Source organism: Panonychus citri, unplaced genomic scaffold (assembly GCF_014898815.1).
Source record: "Panonychus citri isolate SS breed McGregor unplaced genomic scaffold, ASM1489881v1 Contig00138, whole genome shotgun sequence".
NCBI lineage: Eukaryota > Metazoa > Arthropoda > Arachnida > Trombidiformes > Tetranychidae > Panonychus > Panonychus citri.
In genome coordinates this window covers 2,625,238-2,647,693 of record NW_026515543.1, presented here as the reverse complement: position 1 = coordinate 2,647,693, position 22,456 = coordinate 2,625,238, and the positions used below count along the sequence as shown (strand labels likewise).

General features: G+C 27.1%; 4 protein-coding genes across 7 annotated transcripts in view; 2 read left to right on the top strand and 2 right to left on the bottom strand.

The window, feature by feature from the left end:
* The window catches only part of LOC128393483 (death-associated protein kinase 1-like), a 45,253-nt gene extending 44,340 nt beyond the window's left edge, over positions 1 to 913 (bottom strand). Inside the window, exon 1 of the mRNA XM_053353668.1 lies at positions 601 to 913. Within this exon, the coding sequence (XP_053209643.1) occupies positions 601 to 665 (65 nt within the window). The 5' untranslated portion in view covers positions 666 to 913. The remainder of the gene's footprint in view (positions 1 to 600) is intronic.
* A 2,156-nt stretch (positions 914 to 3,069) lies between these two features.
* Positions 3,070 to 3,998, top strand: LOC128392968 (prefoldin subunit 6-like). Its single transcript, XM_053353062.1, has 3 exons — positions 3,070 to 3,336; positions 3,558 to 3,682; positions 3,779 to 3,998. Exons 1-3 carry the CDS (start codon positions 3,193 to 3,195, stop codon positions 3,864 to 3,866), a joined length of 357 nt encoding a protein of 118 aa, XP_053209037.1. The 5' UTR covers positions 3,070 to 3,192; the 3' UTR covers positions 3,867 to 3,998.
* LOC128392967 (histidine--tRNA ligase, cytoplasmic-like) lies at positions 3,935 to 7,676 on the bottom strand. Its single transcript, XM_053353061.1, has 11 exons — positions 7,297 to 7,676; positions 7,021 to 7,181; positions 6,819 to 6,926; positions 6,648 to 6,746; positions 5,824 to 6,552; positions 5,632 to 5,754; positions 5,220 to 5,466; positions 4,968 to 5,128; positions 4,774 to 4,881; positions 4,609 to 4,707; positions 3,935 to 4,538 (listed from the first exon to the last, which is right to left on the bottom strand). The coding sequence occupies exons 1-11, from the start codon at positions 7,514 to 7,516 to the stop codon at positions 4,074 to 4,076; spliced, it is 2,520 nt and encodes an 839-aa protein (XP_053209036.1). The 5' UTR covers positions 7,517 to 7,676; the 3' UTR covers positions 3,935 to 4,073.
* A 589-nt stretch (positions 7,677 to 8,265) lies between these two features.
* Positions 8,266 to 22,456, top strand: part of LOC128393843 (pleckstrin homology domain-containing family G member 5-like) — an 81,122-nt gene continuing 66,931 nt past the window's right edge. For 3 of the 4 annotated variants that reach the window (XM_053354071.1, XM_053354068.1, XM_053354069.1), the window contains exons 1-2: positions 8,270 to 8,672; positions 15,049 to 15,117. In XM_053354071.1, coding sequence (XP_053210046.1) covers positions 8,639 to 8,672; positions 15,049 to 15,117 — 103 coding nt within the window. In that variant the 5' untranslated portion in view covers positions 8,270 to 8,638. Of the gene's footprint in view, positions 8,673 to 15,048; positions 15,118 to 22,456 lie in introns of all 4 variants that reach the window. The other variant, XM_053354077.1, reaches the window with a different exon arrangement.

The window sequence follows — 22,456 nt, the reverse complement described above, 5'->3', positions numbered from 1 at the left end:
ACACCATGGAAACAGAAACAATAACCAGGTAATCATAATAATAGTAAATGAATTAACTAAATCAGTTAATCAAAAAAAAACAAATGATCAATGAAAATCAAGGACAATTAAAAAGCTTAAACCGGTCATCAGGGTTTCCAATGGTGATGAATGAAAGATAAACAATAAACAAACATCAATGTGACATTTGATTTCAATTTACTATTATTAATATGATTGAGACAATTAACTAATTTCTCTGATTATTGTTGATTAAAAATTGTCAGTGATTAAAAGACTAATCTGAATGTTTAATTGCAGTTGATTAGTAATTAGCAAGGTAAAGTAAATTGTTGTTGTTGTTGTTGTGTTTACAAAATGATAAACATTGAAGCCAAATTGTGATTAAATTGCTAAATGATGATGATGATGATGATGATGATTATCTTAATTGATACAATTAAAAGTATTAAATTTACAATTGTAATTGTTAGATGAGAGTAAAAGTAAAAGGTAAATTGTGAGGCTGATTAAACAATCAATTTAAATTGGTAATTGTGACGATGATCATTTGATTATTCATTTGAAAGGTTAAATGTAATTTACAATTGATTGACTTACCTGCCAATTTTTTCAGCGATAAAATAATCCGATTCAATTGGTTCTGAATTAAATTGTTGTTTCATTGCTGATTGTTAGGATTTCCTTTGGATATTGGTAACAAATTGTTATCACCTGATTTAAATATAATCCTTTAGGCACTTTATATATTTCACAATTATCGGGATGATGATGAAAAGCTGAGATCAGCTAATCACCGGATCAACTTTGATGCTCAGCTTTAAACTCAATAATAGTTTCACCAAGTTCCAGATTAATTCATCTTCACATTCTGAATCTACTGAACAAATTAAAGCTCAAAGAGGAACAACAAGAGTGAGAGAGAGAGAGAGAGAGAGTAAGTGAGAGAGTGAGAAGCTTCAACAACAAGGATCAACTAGATGGAGCTACTGATGGATAGCTGTAGACAGAAATTACAGAAAAAAAGTACAGGGTGATGAGAAAAATTGGTGTACAGGTTAATGGTACTTCCTCTTTTCGATGCGCATTCGACTTTCATTTGAACTGTTCAACTTTTTTTTTTACCTTTTTCGCTCCAAATTCATATTAACCGCCTCATCTTAATCCCTCCCCTTGGACGTTTTGAACTTTTTTTTCGTATCGAACTGTAATCAAAATGAATTAATACAATAATCGAACTGTATTAAATTGTAATTCCTTGCCCGATGCAACAATCAACACCTTTTATACTTGATTATTATAACTAATTTAATACTCCGGAAGGTAAAAATCTAATTACAATTAGTTTTGATAAACTTTTGTGTCTGTTGTTGTTAATCAATAATTAATATCCAATTTCAACTGATAATCAAGTGTAACAATTTAAAGTGGCCACAAAAATGATTATCAAATTTTACACTAATCAATTGGTGAAAATGTTGTTTCATTAATTGTTAATTGTAAACATGAAATTTAGAGGCAATTATGATGACAATTAATTGATTATCATCTCAATTAAAATTGACCATCAACTTTTTTTTTCAAAACTATTAAATGTTTTTGATTAACTTTTTTGATTAGTTAGTTAATCCACTGATTAATTGTATGTATACAATTTACATTTAGATTATTGATAATAATCAAATAATAATTTAAAAATCAAGGTGTGACTATTTAGATTTATGGGAAAATGATTAATTGTATTGTTATCATTATTTTTACCATACAATTAACTATTTGATTAGCTATTGATTTAATCTGATTTAGATTTACTTGATTGTGAAACAATCAGCGATGGCCTCTGATTAAATTCTGGTTGATTAATTGATTATCACGATTTACAAAAAGGGTCAATGATAGTTAAATCATAATCATTGTAAGTTTAATTGTTGCTAAATATCATAATTAACAATCAAATTGAAACTTTCATTTTCATATTTTTTTTTTTGATTATGATGATTATTATTGTAACTGATTAACTTGATTGATACTAAATTAGTTTTGATTGTAACCTTAAACTAAATAATGTTAATTGTTGTTGTTGTATAAATGTTACAATTAATATCATAACGGTTGTGATTAACTTTTCACAATTAACAAACAAATTGATCGTTAAACTTAATTTTCATTGAATATTAAATTATTTTAACTAACAATTAAACAATTGATGACTTAATTGTTACTTTTACCCTTTCTAAATGATTGATTATTTAATCATTGATTATCAAAAATTAAAGTTACAATCAATTTGCTTCATTTTTAATCATAATTATTGATTGACTATTGAATATGATTAACCAACAATCAGTGTGTTTAAATTTGATTAACTGAGATTAATGAAAAAAAACAAAACAATTTAAGGTTAATTGTTAACTAATATAAACTTTTCATTATATTAATTGTATTGATCATTTAATTTTAATTGTTTCTCATTATTATTGTTGATTGATTAACCTGGATGATTAAAATTAATTAGTTTTTAATTTTTATTTTTCCAATCTCATGTTATCCTAGAACTGAATCAATCAATGATTCTGATAATTTGATTTTCTTATTGATTAAATCTTAATAATCTAAATTGTGTTAACTGTTCAATAAACCAAAATGATTAGTAAATTATGATTACCACAATTAAAGGGAGTGGTAGTTGATTAGAATTGAATTTTACCTTGAAATGTAACTTACAGCATTTACTTAATAATCTACAATTAAATCATCTAAATTCAAGTGAATAACAATTAATTTAAATTCTGAAAAATTATCAGTAAATTGTGATCAGTTAATTGTTACATTTTTCATATGAGAAAGTACAACAAAACATAACTAATTAAGAACGAACAACATTTCATTTCCAATCATTTAAATTTTCTCATAATCAGCAATCAACAATCAACAACAATTTAATTCTATTGCAAGTTAATTTCTCATTTTAAACAATTAGAAAAAAGAGAAAAATAAAGAATTTTAAAAGTCGCGGGTTCTTTTAAAAGGGTAACCATGGTTACGTCGGTCTTTTATTTTTCTCTAACATTTAGTTTCTCATTTGTTTTCATTTAATTGTCACAATTGTTTGTTCATTTAATTTTAATCCTGTGATTATTTTCCCTGTAATTTTAGGTAATTAATTAATCGCTAATCAGTTGATCAATCATCATGGAAGCTCCTAAAGCTGCTGTCTCTGCTAAATTAGCTGAAGAAATCGCCAAATTCAGCAGCATCCAAAAAGATTATCAAAAAGTGGTTTCAACCCATCAGCAGTTGGATGAACAATTAAACGAAAATAATATTGTTAAACAGGTTTGTTTTCTATTCCAATAATTAAACTAATTGTCTTTGATTTAGTTGCACTATTGTTCTTTTTAGAAAAGGAAAAATCTATAGTGTTTTCTAATTCTTTTCCGAGATTTTCTTGCATGTTAAATGTTCTTCATGCCCAAGTGATGAATCATTTTCATTTTCCATTTTCTTTTTTCTCTCCACATTGATTGTTTTCTATTCTTTCTTCCTTTTATTAACAGGAATTAGACTTATTGGATGATTCTGACAATGTTTATAAGCTAATAGGACCTGCACTGATTAAACAAGAACTCAAAGAAGCCAAAGATAATGTTCAAAATAGGATTAAATATATTACAGGAGAAATGTAAGTCTCTCTTTCTCTCTCTCAATGACTTTCCCTTTTCAATGTTCCAAATATTATTAATAATTTTCTTTTTCACTTTCTTACAATTTTCTTTAGGAAAAAGCAAGAAGAACTTATTAAGAAGTATGAGAAACAACAACTCGAACAGAAGGAAGTGATTGGTAAACTTCAAAAGCAAGGATAACCTTTGGTGTTGTGTTTTCGTTTCTCTTTTTTGCTTCGAATCTTTTTTTTTCTATTACATGAATGGTGTATAACAAGAGTTTTCAAGTTTTAATAATATGATTGAAAATCAATGAAAAAGATTACAAAATTAGCCTCACTTTCTACTTGACAAATGGTTATAAATATCAGAGTTTATCTTTTTCTTGGATTCCCTGGGTAAAATCACCTATGCGTTAACTAGAGAGGTTTTTTGATACTCTCTAATTGCCAATAATCTATCACCTCCAATGCTGAAACCAACACAAGGTACTTTATATTTACTTCCAGCAAATAAAGTAGCTAAATTATCGTAACGTCCACCACCAGCAATAGAACCAAATCCATGATCAACTTGATCTCGTAATGAGACTTCAAACATAAGAGAAGTATAATAATCTAATCCTCTGGAAAGACTTAAATCAAACTCAATGATTCCATCTTCAATTCCCAGTGATTGACAATATTTCAATAGGATTTTCAATGATTCCAAAGCTTCCTGAGCAGGTTTAAACTTTCCCAGTTCACCATTAACCAATTCATCCAACTTATCAATGGATCCACGTTGATTGATCAATTCGGCAATTTTATCTAAAATTGTTTCCGTCAAGGTAGCATCTTTCATCAGATCTTTTTTAACTTCATCCCATGGAGTCTAAATAGAAGTGAAAAATTAAATTGTTGACAATTTTTTTTCCATCACATAAGGTCAATTGTACACTTACCTTTCTAGATTTATCTAAGGCCACAAATAACGTTGGAAATGTTTTCTCCGGAGCTTCAGCTAAGGTGAAAACACCATTCAAAAGTTGACGCATATTAACCTGAATATAAGAAAAATATTGAAATTTGTTAATATTAATTTATTATTATCAATCAGTCAATCTTACCTTAATTACGAAAGATTGGAGGCCAACATTTTTCAACGATTTATAAAGGACTCGTAAACATTTTGCATCAGCGATCATGTTATCTGATGGTCCAGCGATATCGTAATCCTGAACATTGAAGAAAATGAAATCAATTAACTTGATTACTTAGTTTCGATGAAACTTAGATCACTGAAACATTCTGGCCAACTTACACATTGATAGAATTCCCGGAATGTTCCTTTCTCTGTATTCGGTTTATCGGTTCGATAAACTTTACCAATCTGATATCTTTTCGTGCCCCCTAATTTGTTCATTGCCAGATAACGAGCGAAAGGAATAGTCAGATCATAACGAAGAGAGAGAATCTCTCCACCTTTTTTTTTCGAGAAAGAGAAAAAGAGAGGACAAAACATCGGAATTAGAAAAGTTCATCAGTTTATATGAATTTCCATGAGGATTTTTACCTTGATCTTGCAAATGGAAGATGAATTTCTCCTCTGATGATCCATATTTTCCCAGCAGTGTTTCTTTCAATTCGCAAACGGGTGTATCCAAAGGTTGTGCACCAGACCGTTTGAATGTATCAACAATAGTTTCAAAGACTTGGTCACGGTCCATCATCCGTTCAGGGTCATGATCTTGCATTCCCTTAGGTGTACAGAAACCATATAGTTGATTAATTTTCTCATCATCACCAGAAACGTCATCAAGCTGAGAAGCAAAAAAAAAATAAAATCAATCAATTTTTCAAAACTTTTAGGTAAAAAAAAAGATGACGTTAAGTCATTACAACAATGATTGACCATTAGAGCGAAAAAGGTCAAATTTATATTGAATAACTTTTATCGAAGGAGTTGAAATGATTGTTATTATTACCTTAATTTTGATGATTTCATCAGGAGTCGCTTTGGTTATTGGTTTAGAATCAGAATCAGAATCAGATTTATTTTTTTCAGATTCTTTGGTTAATTCGGCTTTTCGCTCTTCGAGCATTTTTTTCTAAAGGAAATGAAAGTTTGGTCAAGATTTTTGAATTTCTGGTTTTCGAAATTGTTTCAATTAACTTACCAATGTTTCGACTAATTTTGCACGTTCAATTGGTGTTTCTGATCGACTTTTAATATCTCTTATTTTAACAATTCCATCTTTAAGTTCATTTTCACCGAGCATCACAGCGAATGGGATATTTTTTTCTTCTGCTGCTTGAATTTGAGGTAATAATTTAGGGTTTCCTTTGTCTAATTGGTCAGCAGAAATTAGGGAATCGTCTAATTCAGCAATTATCTTTAACCTTTCTTCAACCATCCCTTTACCAATAGAGATTACGAAACAATCAATTTCACTAGAAGGTTCTAAACTCATTCGTTGACCAATTATGGCCAAGATTCGTTCAATACCAACAGAAACACCAACACAAGGTACATTATGTTTATCGCCCGAAAGTGTACCAACAAGACCATCATATCGTCCACCAGCAGCAATTGAACCAACTTCTAATCCATCATCTTGTAAAACGGCTTCGTAAATAATCCCGGTATAATAATCTAATCCACGAGCCAAACTCAGATCGAATTCAATTTTACCATTGATACCCAATTTTACACATAAATTGTGTAAAATTTTAAGCTCTTCTAAAGCCTGTTTAGCGTTAGCATTTTTCCCTAAATCACCTGATAAAAGTTCATCCAAAACTTCAACGTATCCATGATATTTAATCAATTCACCGATACGATCAGCAGCCGACTCTTCTAATCCTTTATCCTTACACATTTCTTGTTTAATCTCTTCCCATGTCAACTATAATTGAGAAATAAAAAAAGAGAGAAATTAATAAATCATCGAACTATATTTTCTAAACCAAATTAACAGTAGAAGTAAAAAATTCAGCTAACCTTTCCTAGCTTATCGATTGAAGAACAGATTGTTTTGAACTTTTCTTCGGGTACACCGGCTACGGAAAACATTCCATTAAGAAGTAATCGATGGTTAACCTAGAATATAATGAGAAAAAAGTCATTGGTGAAAAAAGAGGGAAAAATGATTAACTCAATTTCCAAACTTACCTTAACAGTGAAATCATTGAGATCCAAATCGTTCAATATTTCACAAAGAACCTTCAAACATCTTGAATCAGGTTCCAATTGATCATATTTACCAGCGATATCAAAATCCTGTGGTAAGATAAAGAAAAGAATAAAATAATTCACATTATCAGATGAGGAAAAAAAATGGTGACATAAGCAAATTAGAAGTAAAAAAACTAACACATTGATAAAATTCACGAAATCGGCCTTTGGTAATTGATGGATTATCTCTTCGGTATACAGCGTTAATTGAGTATCGGGTCATTTTGGTTATTTTATGTTGAGCCAAGTGTCGAGCAAATGGAACCGTGAGATCATATCTAAGGGAAAGAATTTCATTTTCTACAAAATAGAATAGAATAAAAAAGAAAAGAAAAGAATAAAACATCAAAAAGTATAAGAGAATTTTATCATATTCCATGCACAGAAAATTCTCTTTTTATACCGGATAACTTACCAATCTCTTCAAGATCATAGATTAATTTTGATTCTTCTCCATATTTACCGGTTAACAATTGTTTAGATTCAACAACTGGAGTATCCAAAGCAAGAGCACCATTACGTTTAAAGGCATCGGCAATTATCTTGAAGACTTTAATTCGTACCAACATTTGTTGTTGACCAAAGTCTCTCATTCCTTTGGGTACTTTGAGAACATTTTGTGAAATTACTCGCATCTTGATAATGAGGAAACGAAACAATTATACCTTTTCAGGAAGAGAATAGAAAACAAAAATTTATATCAACAATTTAAACACAATTTTCACAAGTAAATAATATGTAACAATCAACTAAATCAAAATTAAATCTAAACATGAAACACATAAAATCAATCTTTTCACAATCAACCACAAGTGTCGCCACCAGAAACTGACACGACACATTAGAAGAATTAGAATCTACCAGATGGCACCAACGTCGATTTCGATTTCAGCGCCATCTCTTAGAACAGAAAACAACCAAAAGAGCGAAATTTTTTTCCATCGAAAAAGTTTTTTTTCGAGATGAAAATAAGTTAATCAAGTAATTAAAAAGATGGGAGATTTTTTTTTCTAATCAACTAATTAATTTATCGAAAGAGAAAGGAGAGGAGATTTAGATTGAGAAGAATGTAGATTTTGATCTTTTTATCGATAAATATTATCTCTTAACTGGAGATAAGTGTTAATATTATCATAAGAATGACCAACATCTTAATTAGTCCGAAACTTTTTGATAACAATTGCAAAGGTGACCCTTTAATTGTCCATGTGTATGTTGAATTAACTTGGAACAGTTAACATTTAGTTAGCAATTTAACTAAATTACTCGTGAACCGGTTTCTCCCGTTAGGTGAGACCTGAGGATGATTATCGGATTTGAGAAACTTGATCAACAACTTAGTTAGTTAGTTAACTTTTACTATTCAACAATTTACTATCTCTTCAGTTGCTGATTGTTACTATTAACTGTTACTTTGAATGTTTGACCATCATCACCATCAAAACAATCAAAACAATTGATGAAATAACAATTTCAATTAAGGATCCCATTGAGTTTTGTGATTATGTTTTGGTCTTACCATCATAATATAAATTGTTGTCTATCAACTTTAATTGTCACTAATTGATTGTCATAATAGATTCAATATCTATGTGAAAGTTTAATTGTTCAACATAACAACTCATTTGGTGGTGGTGACAATCAACTAGTTAATTATAATAAACAATTTACCAAACTATTGGATTATTTTACTTTCTAAATCTACAATTTTCTAATCATCAATTAATTGTGTTCAACAGTTTAATTGTTCATTGTCAATGCTTGGATATTTTTCACCAAATAGACTCAAAGGTAAGGAGCAATTAGTTAATCACTTACCATTAATCATCAGATTGTTGATCATTTGATTGTCTTTAATTAAGTATTGATCTTAGTTAATTTTCACTCTCTAACAAATGTGACAATTGATTTATGATTTTAAATTGTCACAACAACAATGAAACAAATTTGATTGTCACTTTCAACATCATCATCATCATCATCATTATTATCATTTAATTGTCACCACAATCAACCTTGAGCAATTAAAAATCTTTACAGGTCTAGGTTAATTATCCAGCAACAACAATTAACTAATCATTGAAATGTATTTATAAACAAATTGTAACTCATAACTCAAACAAGATTTACTTTTATCAATAATAATAATTAAATTGTTCAGAAATCATTTCACCTGAAAACCATAATTACAATCAATGAATTAATAATAAGGCTAATTAACTACAGAAATAATTTTTAATAGTCTCTGATTATTAACAATTAACAACATTCACCTTACAAGTTATTAGTTAAATATTTGTTTTTTTTGGTGTTTACAATTAACCAAATGTATTAATGGTAATAAGATTCATTAGAATCATCAATTGGATCGTTAACAATTAACTTAATGATCATAAGGGTTAACGTGACATAATTTAAGTATTAAAACTAAATCATACCAACAATTTGATGGTAAATCATTTAATATTGATCATAATCAAAAATGATAATCGAAACTCAACTAAATTTTTTATTAGTTCAGATGATCAATATAATACATTGATAATGATAATAAGGGCAACATGAGAGTTACAATTAACTGAATTACCAACAATTTACTTTTTAATTTGATTACTATTTAAAAGCCCGTTAGGAATCAAACTAATTTTCATCATTATTATGATGCGGTGATTTGTTAATTGTATTTGATGATGATGATGATAATGATGATTAAAGGTATTGAGGTGACCTTCATTAACTAAATGATCAAGAAAAAGAAACAAAATTAAGGTGATTTAACTTGATTGTTAACAATTAAATTCAATTTCACTAAATCAAATCAATGGTTTTCAACATGATTTGTGTTTGTCAATTTCAAGATTGTTTGTTATTTTTTGTTAACAATTAATTGTTTTCACTAAGCAGATTGTTTAATTGCTAAATCCGGTTTAAATTGTTGTTGATTATTGATGGATTAATTTATTTTACTTGTTCAATGTGTGGTTAATTGTGTTGTGTGTGATTATCTTGGAAAATCTCATAATCAACAAATCAAATGTTAATCATAAACCATTTTCAATTAACTTTTCTTTCCCAAACCTTGCCCCTTTATTTTAATTGTAATTAAAATTAATTTCAATAATAATACAATTTACCTTTGATTTTATTAGCAATTATTATTATCAACAACAATTAGAGTTAAAAATTTGTTAATTGTTACACTCTAGACCTTTAATCAATGAGGGTCAATAGACATAACCATTTTTTTTATTATTATTATGAGAATCAATTTAAATCATGATAATATAATTTATGAACTTAATTTAACCACAATTTAGGTCACAATTAATGTTAACGGTAACAATTTAATTTAATTTGATTATCTTTGATTCATATATAAATATGAATCATAACTCATAATGAACTAAATCATTTCATAATAATAATAATCAACTAATTGTGTTTTCCTTTGTTAATATTTATTGTCAGCTTATTTTAATTGTTAATTAAGTATTTGTTGATTACTTTTAGATTGTAATTTGTTGATTACCTCCAATAAATCACACCAAGTTTTGATAGTTTATCATTTAAATTGTTACCTGTTGATGTTAAATTATCTAATTAGATTATCAGAAAAAGTTTTAATCAACTTTAATCTTAAATTAGGGTCACAATTAAATCTGTCTGATTGAATTAAATTTATTAATCAACTTCATCTCGAGCCAATTGGACAAAAGTTTTCCTAATTGTCTCAATCAAATCAATTGTTGAGCTAATAGATGATTAATCATAGAAACTAATATTAAGTTACTCATCTAATTGTCATCTTTTAATTGTGATTAGTTGATTTTCCAATGTGAAAGAGTTGAAACAATCAAGGAACTGATTTAATTCAGAATTACTAATGATTTTGAGAGGGTGAAAGTGGGAGTGTATTGGGGTAAATGATTAACATAATTAACAATTTAAACTAAATCAAAATCGAGGTGAAAACTTTGAACACTTAAGACCAATCATAAACAATTTAGCCTTAATTAACCAATGATAATTAGTATTAACAATTGTGATTGTACAAAAATAAGAAAATTGAATTTAAATCAACATGGAAATGATTTAAAATTATAATTATCATCTTCATCATCGTTAGCAATTAACTTGTAGCAATCAAATTTAATCTGTTGGTTAAAATTTGATACAATTAGTAGATTAAGATGAAGAAAACAAAATAATCAAGTTAATTAATTGTGGGCTGAACAGATTTTTTAATCATATCCTTAATCATTTGTCATCATTATTTTAATCATTACCATAATAATAATTATCAACTAAATTGTCACAATCAAGCAACAATTGAATCCGTCAAGATAATCATGACAATCAACAAAGCAAACAGTTAAGCAACAGTTAACAATTTAACTGTTTATCAACTTAATTGCTGTTGGTCATTTACTTAATCATTAATGACTTTTAATTGAACTGTTTTTTGTTTATCAGTCTAAACCTTTACAATTAAGATGATGATGATTTAAATGATAATCAGGAAATGGATTAAAATTAGTCCTGATGATTTAAATTACTACAAATAACTTGAAGGTTGAACAATCAAATCAACGATGTACAATTGATCAATCTCATTGTTAATAAGAAGCTAAAAGTTAATCTTTAATAATAATTTAAATTGTAATCAGTTAATCACAGCATCATATTGATTATAATTACTAGACTTTCAGTTATAAACAATAAGTTAATTGTTTGTTAAAACCTTTCAGTTTCGTGATGATTAGATTAACATGAGATGAGTTAAATTGCTGTGATTTGAAACAATCAAAAGTTTATCATGTCTTAATTTTAAACATTTCATCTTAATCATGATCATGATTTGATTCTTTATGATTTGTTGTTAATTGTGATCATGTTTTTTTAATTAGATACAGTTAATCATTTAATATAAATCTTTTGTTTTCAAGTTGCTTATTTAATAATAGCATCACAACAATCAAGGTTAATTTCAGCCTTTCTTGATTAAAGAAACTGATTAACATGTTAATTGTGAGAAAAGTGATAACCAACAATTAACAACAATTAACAGACCAAAAAGAAAATCAAATCTCCATAGACACTGAATTGATAAACAATTTAGCATGATGATTTAGCATATTCAACGACAAGGTCAACATGTATGATGAACAATTAACAATTAAAAGTGACCATCTAATGATATCGTTACAATTAACCACCAAGAAGCAAAACTAAAATCAACGAATCCAAGTAATTAAGTTAATCAAGTGATTAACTTATCCTCGATCAATTTATGTATATAAAGGGATTAGTTGATGATCAGTTAATTGTTATTGATTCTGATGATCTGATCTTAATTGTTATTGGCATCAGATGACCAATTGATTAGGTGACTTAAATTTAAGAGACTGTGAAAATTTTTACCTACAATTAGATTGATATTGGCATACGAATTTAGTTAATTGTTACAATCAAATTGTTACTCGTTTTAAATGATGAGAACTTTTTTTATTACAATTTAATCACAATCAAGATATCAGATTAAATTTAAATTTGCTACTCTTCAAAGTCTATTAACTAATCAATTTGTGTAAGTGTGTTAATTAGCAATTAATTTGATTAAATCTTGATTTTGTCACTTGATAAAAAGTTTTAGTTACACTTAAGTTAATTAAATATTTGACTCTTTTTTTTCATGATTAATTTGGTATCTTAATTAATTGATGATTATGATGATGATGATGAAGATGAATGAAATGTTGAGCCTTTGATGAACAATTTTAATTGTTTCAACCTGTAGGCTGTTAATTGTTGTAAATTTAGTTAAAGGTATTAATAATTCAAATTGGAAATTAAAAAAAAATCTCATCAACAACAATTGAATTAACTTAAAACCAACACTAAATTGTAATCGATATGTATTAACAATTAGATTAACTTGTTAATAGAAAACTTTTTCTTACTCATTTGTTAATTGTGATTAAGTAATTTAATCCTACAAATTAAAAACAAGGTTAATCCTAATTGATTCAATTTCAACTTTACAATTTAATTGAAAAAAAAGAAACTAAATTAAGATTAATTTGAGTGAATTAGATTTAATGAAAGTTTTTAATAAAATCGGAATCGATTTCATCTAAATACTTGATTAACGTCTTAATCACTTGTTTCAATTACACAACAATTTAAGTCCATTTGATTGTTGGCTAAACGATGATTAAACGAGCAATTCAGTTAATTGTCTCATTGAAATTAACTTTGATTTACCATTTGATTAACTTTTCTACCGGTAGTGTAATTAATCAACAGATTAGTAAATTACAAATAAAACTTTTCTCTTCCAAGATAATTAACTTTAATAATCAACAATCGAATCAAAATTGATTGTGTTTTGTGTATCATCATCAGATCACAATTAACTGTTTCACCAAATTACCCACAATTTGATTTTAATAGTAACAATTTACAGTTAATTGTCTATTGTTTGTTTGATTGTTTACAACGAATTTTTTTTTCGGTTTCTTTATAACCAATATAATAGTAACTTCCAATATTAAACTCGAAGTCCAATTTATTTCCGGTTCTAATAAAGTACAAAATCGAGAGAAAATAAATCGAACCTCAAACTTGATTCGAACATGATCCAAACAATCAACTAATTAATCGTCAACAATTAACTTTCTTTCAAGTAACATTTCCCTCGATGCCCAATAAGTTACGTGCACGTTTAGACTTTCAATTATTCACAATTCGTAGTAACAATTTAATCAACTCATTTGATTACTTATTCTTAATCAAAGATTATCAGATTGACCTGGAAAATGAACTAATCCCTTTAAATATATATATAAATCCTAATCTCAACAGGTAACTTATCATCATCATCAATTTCATAACCAGAATCAAAATTAACTCTGATAATAACACTTAAGATTAATGAAAGAAAGTGATTAACTTTGATTCTTGTTAAAGTGCAAAAATATATAACCTGTATTAGCAAATTATGATTATTAATCGTTGGTTACAACAATTAGTCTTAATCATTTTGTCATATTGATCAAGAGAATCGTAGTCCAATCAAGTATCTTAAGATTATCTTAATTGTAATTAATATTAATCATGTTGAAAATTTTACTCTCATTGAGATTACAATTGACATTGAAAATCAATTGTAATTTTTATTTCCATCAACCAATTGATTTTAACAATTTACCTTAATTTAGTTTCCTAATTCAGTAGTTACGTTAATATCATCATGAGGATATTATGAAAGTGACCTTAATAATCAACTAAATTAACTGATTAAGAAACAGGTTGACTGATGAAACCAGTTAACTAATCACTTTTATTAATCATTAATTTTACTTTTTTTCGTTAACAATTTACAATCTCAATCAATTCTGTATCATAACCATTAATATCTTCCAGACTGATTGACAATTAACTTGAAATTTCAATTGTGATCATTATTAGAAAGTAGTTAATTGTTGTTAGTTGTGATCAACTGATTTAATCTGAAGCTTTTCAAATCATTTTTAATCATCATTTTAACATAAATATTGATCATTAAAACCCTTTGATTATCATCAACTAATCATTTACATTATTTACTAACTGTTAATCAATGTGATAATAGTGATTAGTAAATCATATTGGTTAACCATTTCATCAATGATAACAGTTTAAATTGTTGGTAATAACTCAACAACAAAATCAACAATTATCTATTACCTTTGATTGTTAATCAACCCTTAATTGTTTGGGTGAAATGATTCAACTATTGAACCAAATAGTAAAAAATATATAATGATAATAATAATAATATAACAATCAGAAGTAACAATTTACCTTAATTTAGATTAATTAAGATTTCTTTTTTTGGTTTTAATTCGGTTTCATTTTGACAACAATCAACACACAATTTAAACCAAATTAAACTTTACAATGAGAACCATAAATACAAGTTAATTGTTGTATCCAATTGGCTGATTAAATCAGATCAATAATTTGTTCATACAATATGATTGATACCAACGATAACAATGATGATGATATCAAATGATCAACAATATAACTTATATTGAAATCAATTTAGGAAAAGAAAAGTTTTCCTCTTAATTGTAATTCGTACAATTTAATAATTGATATAATACAATTAACTAATTGACAGGTAACGATCTGAATGAAACGGGTCCAATTCCAGTTACATGGATCTACTATAAACAGCGGCGTCATTACGGTGAGTTTACAATTAAATTAAACTAATTATTCTGAATTAGCAATTAGTGTGATTCCAAGACACATATATATATATGTGTTCAAGATATCCAGACAATTAACTGATTGTTTGAAAAATTAGTTTGAAAAGTGTTTCTCTTGACCAACCGACCAGTTGAATATGAAAGGCAAGTTAATATTTAAACCGAATGGTCAACATTTAATTTAAACAATCAGACAAGAAAATAAAAAAGATACCAACCAATTTAATCATCATCAGCTTCTGATGATTAACTGACTGTGATACCTTAATCAACAACAATTTAGTCAAACAATCAACTATTATCATCCCAACTTAGTGTGTGTCCACCTTTTATAAATAGGAAATGATTTAGCATGAAAATCAAAACAAACTCAACTTAGGTGTAAATACAATTTACGTTGATTGTTGATCAACAATTAACCACAATCACAATCGTTAACTGGGCTGGACAATTACCATTGATTAAAAACACTTCAGACTTTTCCCATTAACTTAATTGTTGAAATTTTCCATTTTTTTTTCGCGCTAAAATTGATCCAAATTACTAATTAGCCATCAAAATTAACCTTCGGAAATTAATCAGAGTGATCAGATAAGTAACAATTAAGTTTTTAACAGTTTAAAATCAACACCTTGTTGTTGATTGCGAAGACAATTTGAATCAACAATTGATTGTTGGAAAATTAATGAAAGTTTATTTAGTTAATTATACTTGGAGAGCCAGAAAATCAATGGATTATCAAAGTTGATTAGTTGTTGAATTGATTATATTAATTGATTTATATTCACTTTCCTTTTAATTTTACTTTAAATTCAATTACTTTTTTTTTGTTCAAACTTCCTAATTTGTAAGGTTAATTTAAATTCAGTTTCCAATGAGTGATTCAATTAACCAACAGTTTCTTTTCAAGTTAATCAATGATAATGAGCAATGATCAAAGTTAATTGTTTTCCTTAAGGATCATCTTCATCTCAACAACAATTTAAATGGCAATCAAAAAAGTTTATTGCAGTTTCGTAAATACAGTTAAGATTAACAATTTAAAACTCCTAAGGAAGTGAAGGATTTGCGGAAAAAAAATCAATGGATTTAAATTTTTAATTTCCGCATTCAAGTTAACAATTTAAACTACAACAATTAGAGGTAATATGATAACCATGAATAGTGAAACCCTTGACCAGTTACAACAATTAACTAATCAACCAACACAATTACCAAAGTTTATATTCTGGTAATAGACTTGATTTTATATAAATTGAATTGAATCAATTAAACTGAAAACCAATGGGATTTGAAAAGCTGTGAAATGATTTAATCTTGATCACAATTAACCTTGTTAACCATTTAATTAACATGTAATTTAATCTTTTAATTGTAATAATTAATCTCGAAAATTAATTTTTTTTCATCAACAAAAAAAAGAAAACTATTTCCCGGTTTTGATTTCACTTCTTAATTGTTGTTACAATTAAAACTTAGACATGATGATTTAGCTTAACTATCAAGTTTACCTGTGTATGATTATTGTGTAGGCCTTGATTATCATTTGAATTGATTAAAAATCAAATAAATTGTAATGATTAACTGTTATCAACCCACACACATACAAGGATTTGATTTCATCTTTACCAGTGTCCGTTAATTGTGATTAACATGAAACAATTTAAACTGTTGTTTCCCAATAACTCATCAAATATTTTAATTCAGTTCTTTGGTGTAAATGTTTAGGAGGAAATCAGTTAATCATTGAACTTACCCATGAATCAAATGTAATCACAATTAAGAAAAACAAAAAACAATTTCTTTCAGATTATTAAACAGATTTGGTATTTTTCTCATATACATAAATCATCATGATTACTATGATTAAGACTAATTGTGATTAGTTTGATTTAGTTATTGGTCTCTCTTAATCTTAACCATTGTCTACCTACTCACTTGAGGATAAGGATGAAGATAAACCTGATTTGATGAATCAATTGATTAGTTGATTTCAAGTTTACTTTTTTGTTTGTTTTTGTTTAATTCACCTTAACATTAACGTCTTCAACAATTAAAGTTAATTCAGTTTGAAGAAAAGGTAATTATGTTTACCTTTTTTTCAAATGGTTGATTATTTTGTTCAATTGTTTATTGTTACAATTTAGTTTGTGTGTTTTTCATCATCTCTTGCAAAGTTAATCATGATGATGAAGATGCTACAAAATTGTTGTTGTTGATTTGATTCCAATTGAGATGTTAATGATTAACTTAATAACAATTAACGCATAAACAATGAGAGAGAGAGAGAGAGAGAGAGAGAGAGAGAGAGAGAGAGACTAAGATGTGACAATGAATTATAATGGAGATGAAGATGAAGATGATCAACAAGGTTGATTTGATTGTCATGGATGATGATTGATTAGTGAAGCAAAAGGAGATTGATGAAAAGCATCAACAACAATCAAATTAGATTAAATTACAGTTTTCAGTTAATTAAAGTCCAACAGACAACAATCAATGAAAACAATCAATGTAACTTAAATAATACAAATAAAAGGAAAAATAATAATAACTAATCATGATTACTGATTGTTCCTAATCAAAAGTGATGATTAATTAATCGACTAATATAAAAATGTCACTAAATTTAATATGAATGATGAATTTAAATGTTTATCATGTTTAATTTAGTTCCAAGTTGACAGTAATCATTGAAACTAAATTAAGAATCAGAAAGTACAGTTCATCATGATGGTGATGATGGTGATGAGGAAAAAAAGAAATTTAGAAAAAAATCAAGGTGTAACCATAGAGAAGAAGAAAATTTTTTCTTTTTCATCCTCATCCTCATCTTCATCATCTTTGATCTCAGGTACAAGTTAATTTCAACCTCTAATTACAAGGTTAACTAAGGACATTTGCCTGAGTACTAATCATGGTTACAGGAATGAATTGCCAACCGATGATCAACAATACTGAATAAAGTTAATTATCAACTGAAAATGACGATGATTAGATGATTATAATTAGTGGATTTACCTTTAAATTCATGGGATAATCAGTTTCAAGATTAGACTTAATCACGAACCTTTCATTATGTCTGATAAACATTAACATAATCAATTTAAATTGATTACAATTTAAATCACATATACACAATAAGATATTCAAAGAAGCAGCAAAAAAAAAGTCATATTGTTAATCCAGAAAAAAAGTGAATCTTAAATTGTTTCCTCAATCATCATGATGATTATGATTAACTTTTCCAAATCTATTAATGACTATTGATGATTAGTAAATCAGCTTGTTACTATTACTTTCAATTGAGTTAATTGTGGGTAAATCAATGACAATAAATAACATGAAAATAACTGTAGTTGTTGTTGATCAGTTAATTGTAATGATTTTCATGAGAATCATTGATTTACATTAATCAATTATGGAGAGAAACTTTTTACTTCTTTTGCAATTGGATTAAGATTTAATTGGTTAATCTCACGATAATAGATTAACGTGTAATTGTTGTTTGAGTTTCAATGAATGTTGAGTTGCTTTTTTCTATTCAGTTGTTTTTTCAGAACTTCCCCTGAAATGAATCATGTTAACAACCAATGTGACGAGTTCATTGACCAAATTTACCGTTATCCTTAGATGGAGATTTATATATTCTTGATGAATAACAACTGAATTTATCTCATGTTCGTGTTGATTTAGTGAATAGTATTGAATAAGAATAGAAAATAAAAGAAAACTATTTTTCCTCTTCTATCATGAGAAAAATTCTGTTATTATTTTGTCATCAAATTGTAAATCGTTAATAAATTATATAATCATCGTCATCTTATTCTTGACGCCATTTAAATCAAATCCAAAAATTGTAATAATCAATTTTGATTGTGATGAAAAGTGGATTTGATTGATTTTCACATTAAAACCGAGATCCCGACTCATAAAATCATGAAACTTTGATTGTTTGACAATTTCCCATTTTAAGTAACTCAATTAAGGTTTAATCGTCGATGACAATGTCATCACAATCAGCTGATTACCATGAAAAGTTTTTTCAATAGATTTTGATGAAATGAATTTTATTCATTTCCATAAATCAGATTATCCTTATTGTTTGCTGATTAATTCATCGCAATTTAATCCCGCACTCACTTTATTTGGGTGAATAAGGTCATCACCATAGTGTCATCATCTTGATCATTGTCATGATAATCATGATTGTTACTCTCTCAAAGAATGGACATTGTTGATTATTGATTGAGCATTAAAAAGTAATTACAATCAACTTATGGGAAAGGAAATTATTATTATCATTTAAATGATTACGATGTGAAAATTAATCAGAAAGAGATTCTTAGTTTAGGATAATATCAGAATTGGAATTTTTTTTTTCTCGAAACTTTGAAAAAAAAGTTTCGTTTCCAATAAAACTGAACTAATAGATTCGGTTTCAGATTCATGGTGATTTATCAGACTCAGAAAACATGAGCCTGTCATTGATTTTTATCACTAACTGATGATTTAAAATGATAATTAACCAACCTAATTACAAGTTAATCAAAGAATTGACAATTTTTAAGATAAATAAGAGAAACTTTTGTTTTTCTTTCAATCAATTATCATGAAAATCTGAATGGAGATGAAGAAAAATTAATATTCTGATGTTGAATCAAGATAATAATCAATTAGAAACTTTTTTTTTATCTTCTTCATCTGTTGATTGAAACAACAGAAACTAATCGTCATCAAAAAAGTAATAATAACGATTTAGTCAAAATTAATTCTCCAAATTAATCATTAATCAGATAAAGTTCTGAACTCAATTTCACCAACATCATGAATGGTTAACCTTATTAAATGAATATCAACTATTTTTTTGCCCATCATCATGAATCAGAATCAATTATAATCATTCAGGATTCTCAATTCTTAAAATGAAATCATATCAACTTTTCATCTTCCGGTTTCAAGTGTTTTCCTTTTTCATGGTTCAACCGGAAACCAAGCTCAGACGATGATAAAGTTAAATTAGAATGAGAAGAAAAAAGTTGAAAAATTTTGTCGATTATGATTCAGTTTCCCTGTTGATTGTTGTAATAGTATATTAACCATCTGAAAAGTTTAATCAAATTATACATTTAACGCAATTAAATGCATCTAAATTGCTTCCATTATCCACAATTAACTTTTCATTGTAACAATTAGGATTTTTTTTTCTTCAACTTTCAAGGTTACTTATCTTACAATTGGATTAAATTTGATTGTTGGGATAATAATAACAATCTAAAAGCTTATACTTATTATATATCAAGACTTCAAGTGTTAATTAACTTTCACCCTTAATCAGATTAGTTAATCATAATGATGATCATCATTGTGATTTAGATTGATGAAAATAATATCATCTAATTGTGATGATTTATTATTAGCATTTGTTGTTGTTGTTTATAAATCACAATTTAATATAATTAAAGTTTAAAGGGATGATCAGGATGGGCTTGATTTTAATCAAACTGATTAAGAAGATGATGATTAAACCCCCTCCTGATTGTAATTAGAGAAGTAAAATTTAAATCATTTTCTTTAATCCAAATTGAATTAGTTGATTATCTTAATTAACAAGTCAGGAAATGGAATCACTTTTAATTTAGTTTAATCAACTCGAAACTTAATCAAACAATTTAAAAGTTTTCAAAATTGTTTTTCCTTTCTCATAATAATTTAACTTAAATGATCAACACTTTTTGCTTGATCAACACAATCACTACAATTAAAGTTGATTGTGACTGTTGAACTTGATTGTTTGTTGATTAGTCAATTGTAACCAATAAACAACAACAACAACAAGTAAATACAAATGTCACCAGTCATAAATTAGGAAACAAAAAAAGTTAATTATCAAGTTGAAATTGATTGTTAATCATGATATTGAATCTAAATGAGCCACACAAACAGTATTATAATCAACAATTAAAAACCAAAACATAGGTAACAATTAAGATTCTGATGGTTCGCACGTCTGAACACAAATGATGATAATAAACTAATCATTATGTTAATGATTAACAGTCAACAATTAACAACATGAAAACCATAATCACTTTCTGATGTTAACCAATGATAAAGACAATGAAAAAATAAAAATGAATTGAAATCAAATCAAATCAAGAGATGAATAAACTCATTAACAAATCAACGTTGATTAATAATAGATGTTGATTGTTGATCACAATCAGTAACAAGAAATTATCTTGTAAACTGATATAACAATTTAAACACACGTAATAATATAATCAACAACAATTAACATTCACAATCAACAAAATGCTCATTTTGGTTAAGCAAAAGAAAAAGGAAATCATTTAATGTTTACTTTTTAATTGTGATCGTTAATCATTTGGGATATCAGTCCGATGATATCTAAATTATATTTCGTGACAATTAACTAATACATTGTATTATCATTATTTTGGTTAACAATTTATTGATTGTTTCACAAATATACACTATTTCCTATTAATAGTTGTTTCAAAAAGTTGTTCAACTTTTTAAATTGTTTCCATTGTTTTTTATTTGTTTATTTGATTGTTACTTGTTAATTGCAATCAAATCACTGCCCAATCACCAACAATTAACTGATTATTTTGATTGTTTATTCAATTTTTCTTGATGATCAGTATATCTGACAATTTCCTTATTGTCTCATTATTATCAAGAGAATACAAATTAATTGTTAACAATTAGGTTAGCGTTGGTTGTAAATACCATTAATTTAAATCAATCTTACGATTAAATTAATTGTATCCAAACAATTAACGTTGGCGTTTATCAATTTATTATTTCTTATTGTAACGATTTAAACAATTAAGACAATTTCAATTACAATTAGTATTTTAAATCGTCGATTGTAAATCGTTGACAATTTAGAAAAGTCCACAATCAACTCTGGCAGTTTTTCAATCAATTGTTTCAAGTTGATTACTTTAAACAATCAAATTGATAATCTCCTAATTGTTGATATGATTGTTAATCCAATCAAAATGCTTTTCGTTGTTTATTAGATTGTTATGATTAAGATGATAATAGAAATGTTGAATTTGGGAAAAAGTTAATTTCAGAATTAGTGAAAAGTTAATTAGGTTAAATTGTTCAGGCCTCACTTTCCCCTTTACTTTAATCATGTTGATCAACATGTTAACCATGATGATAATCATGTTGATTGTTGATGATTTATGTTTGATTGGCTCCAAATTAACAGCATGAAATATAATATTAGTTAATCAACATATTAGATATATTAACTTTCCCATCTTAATCAACCTTAAA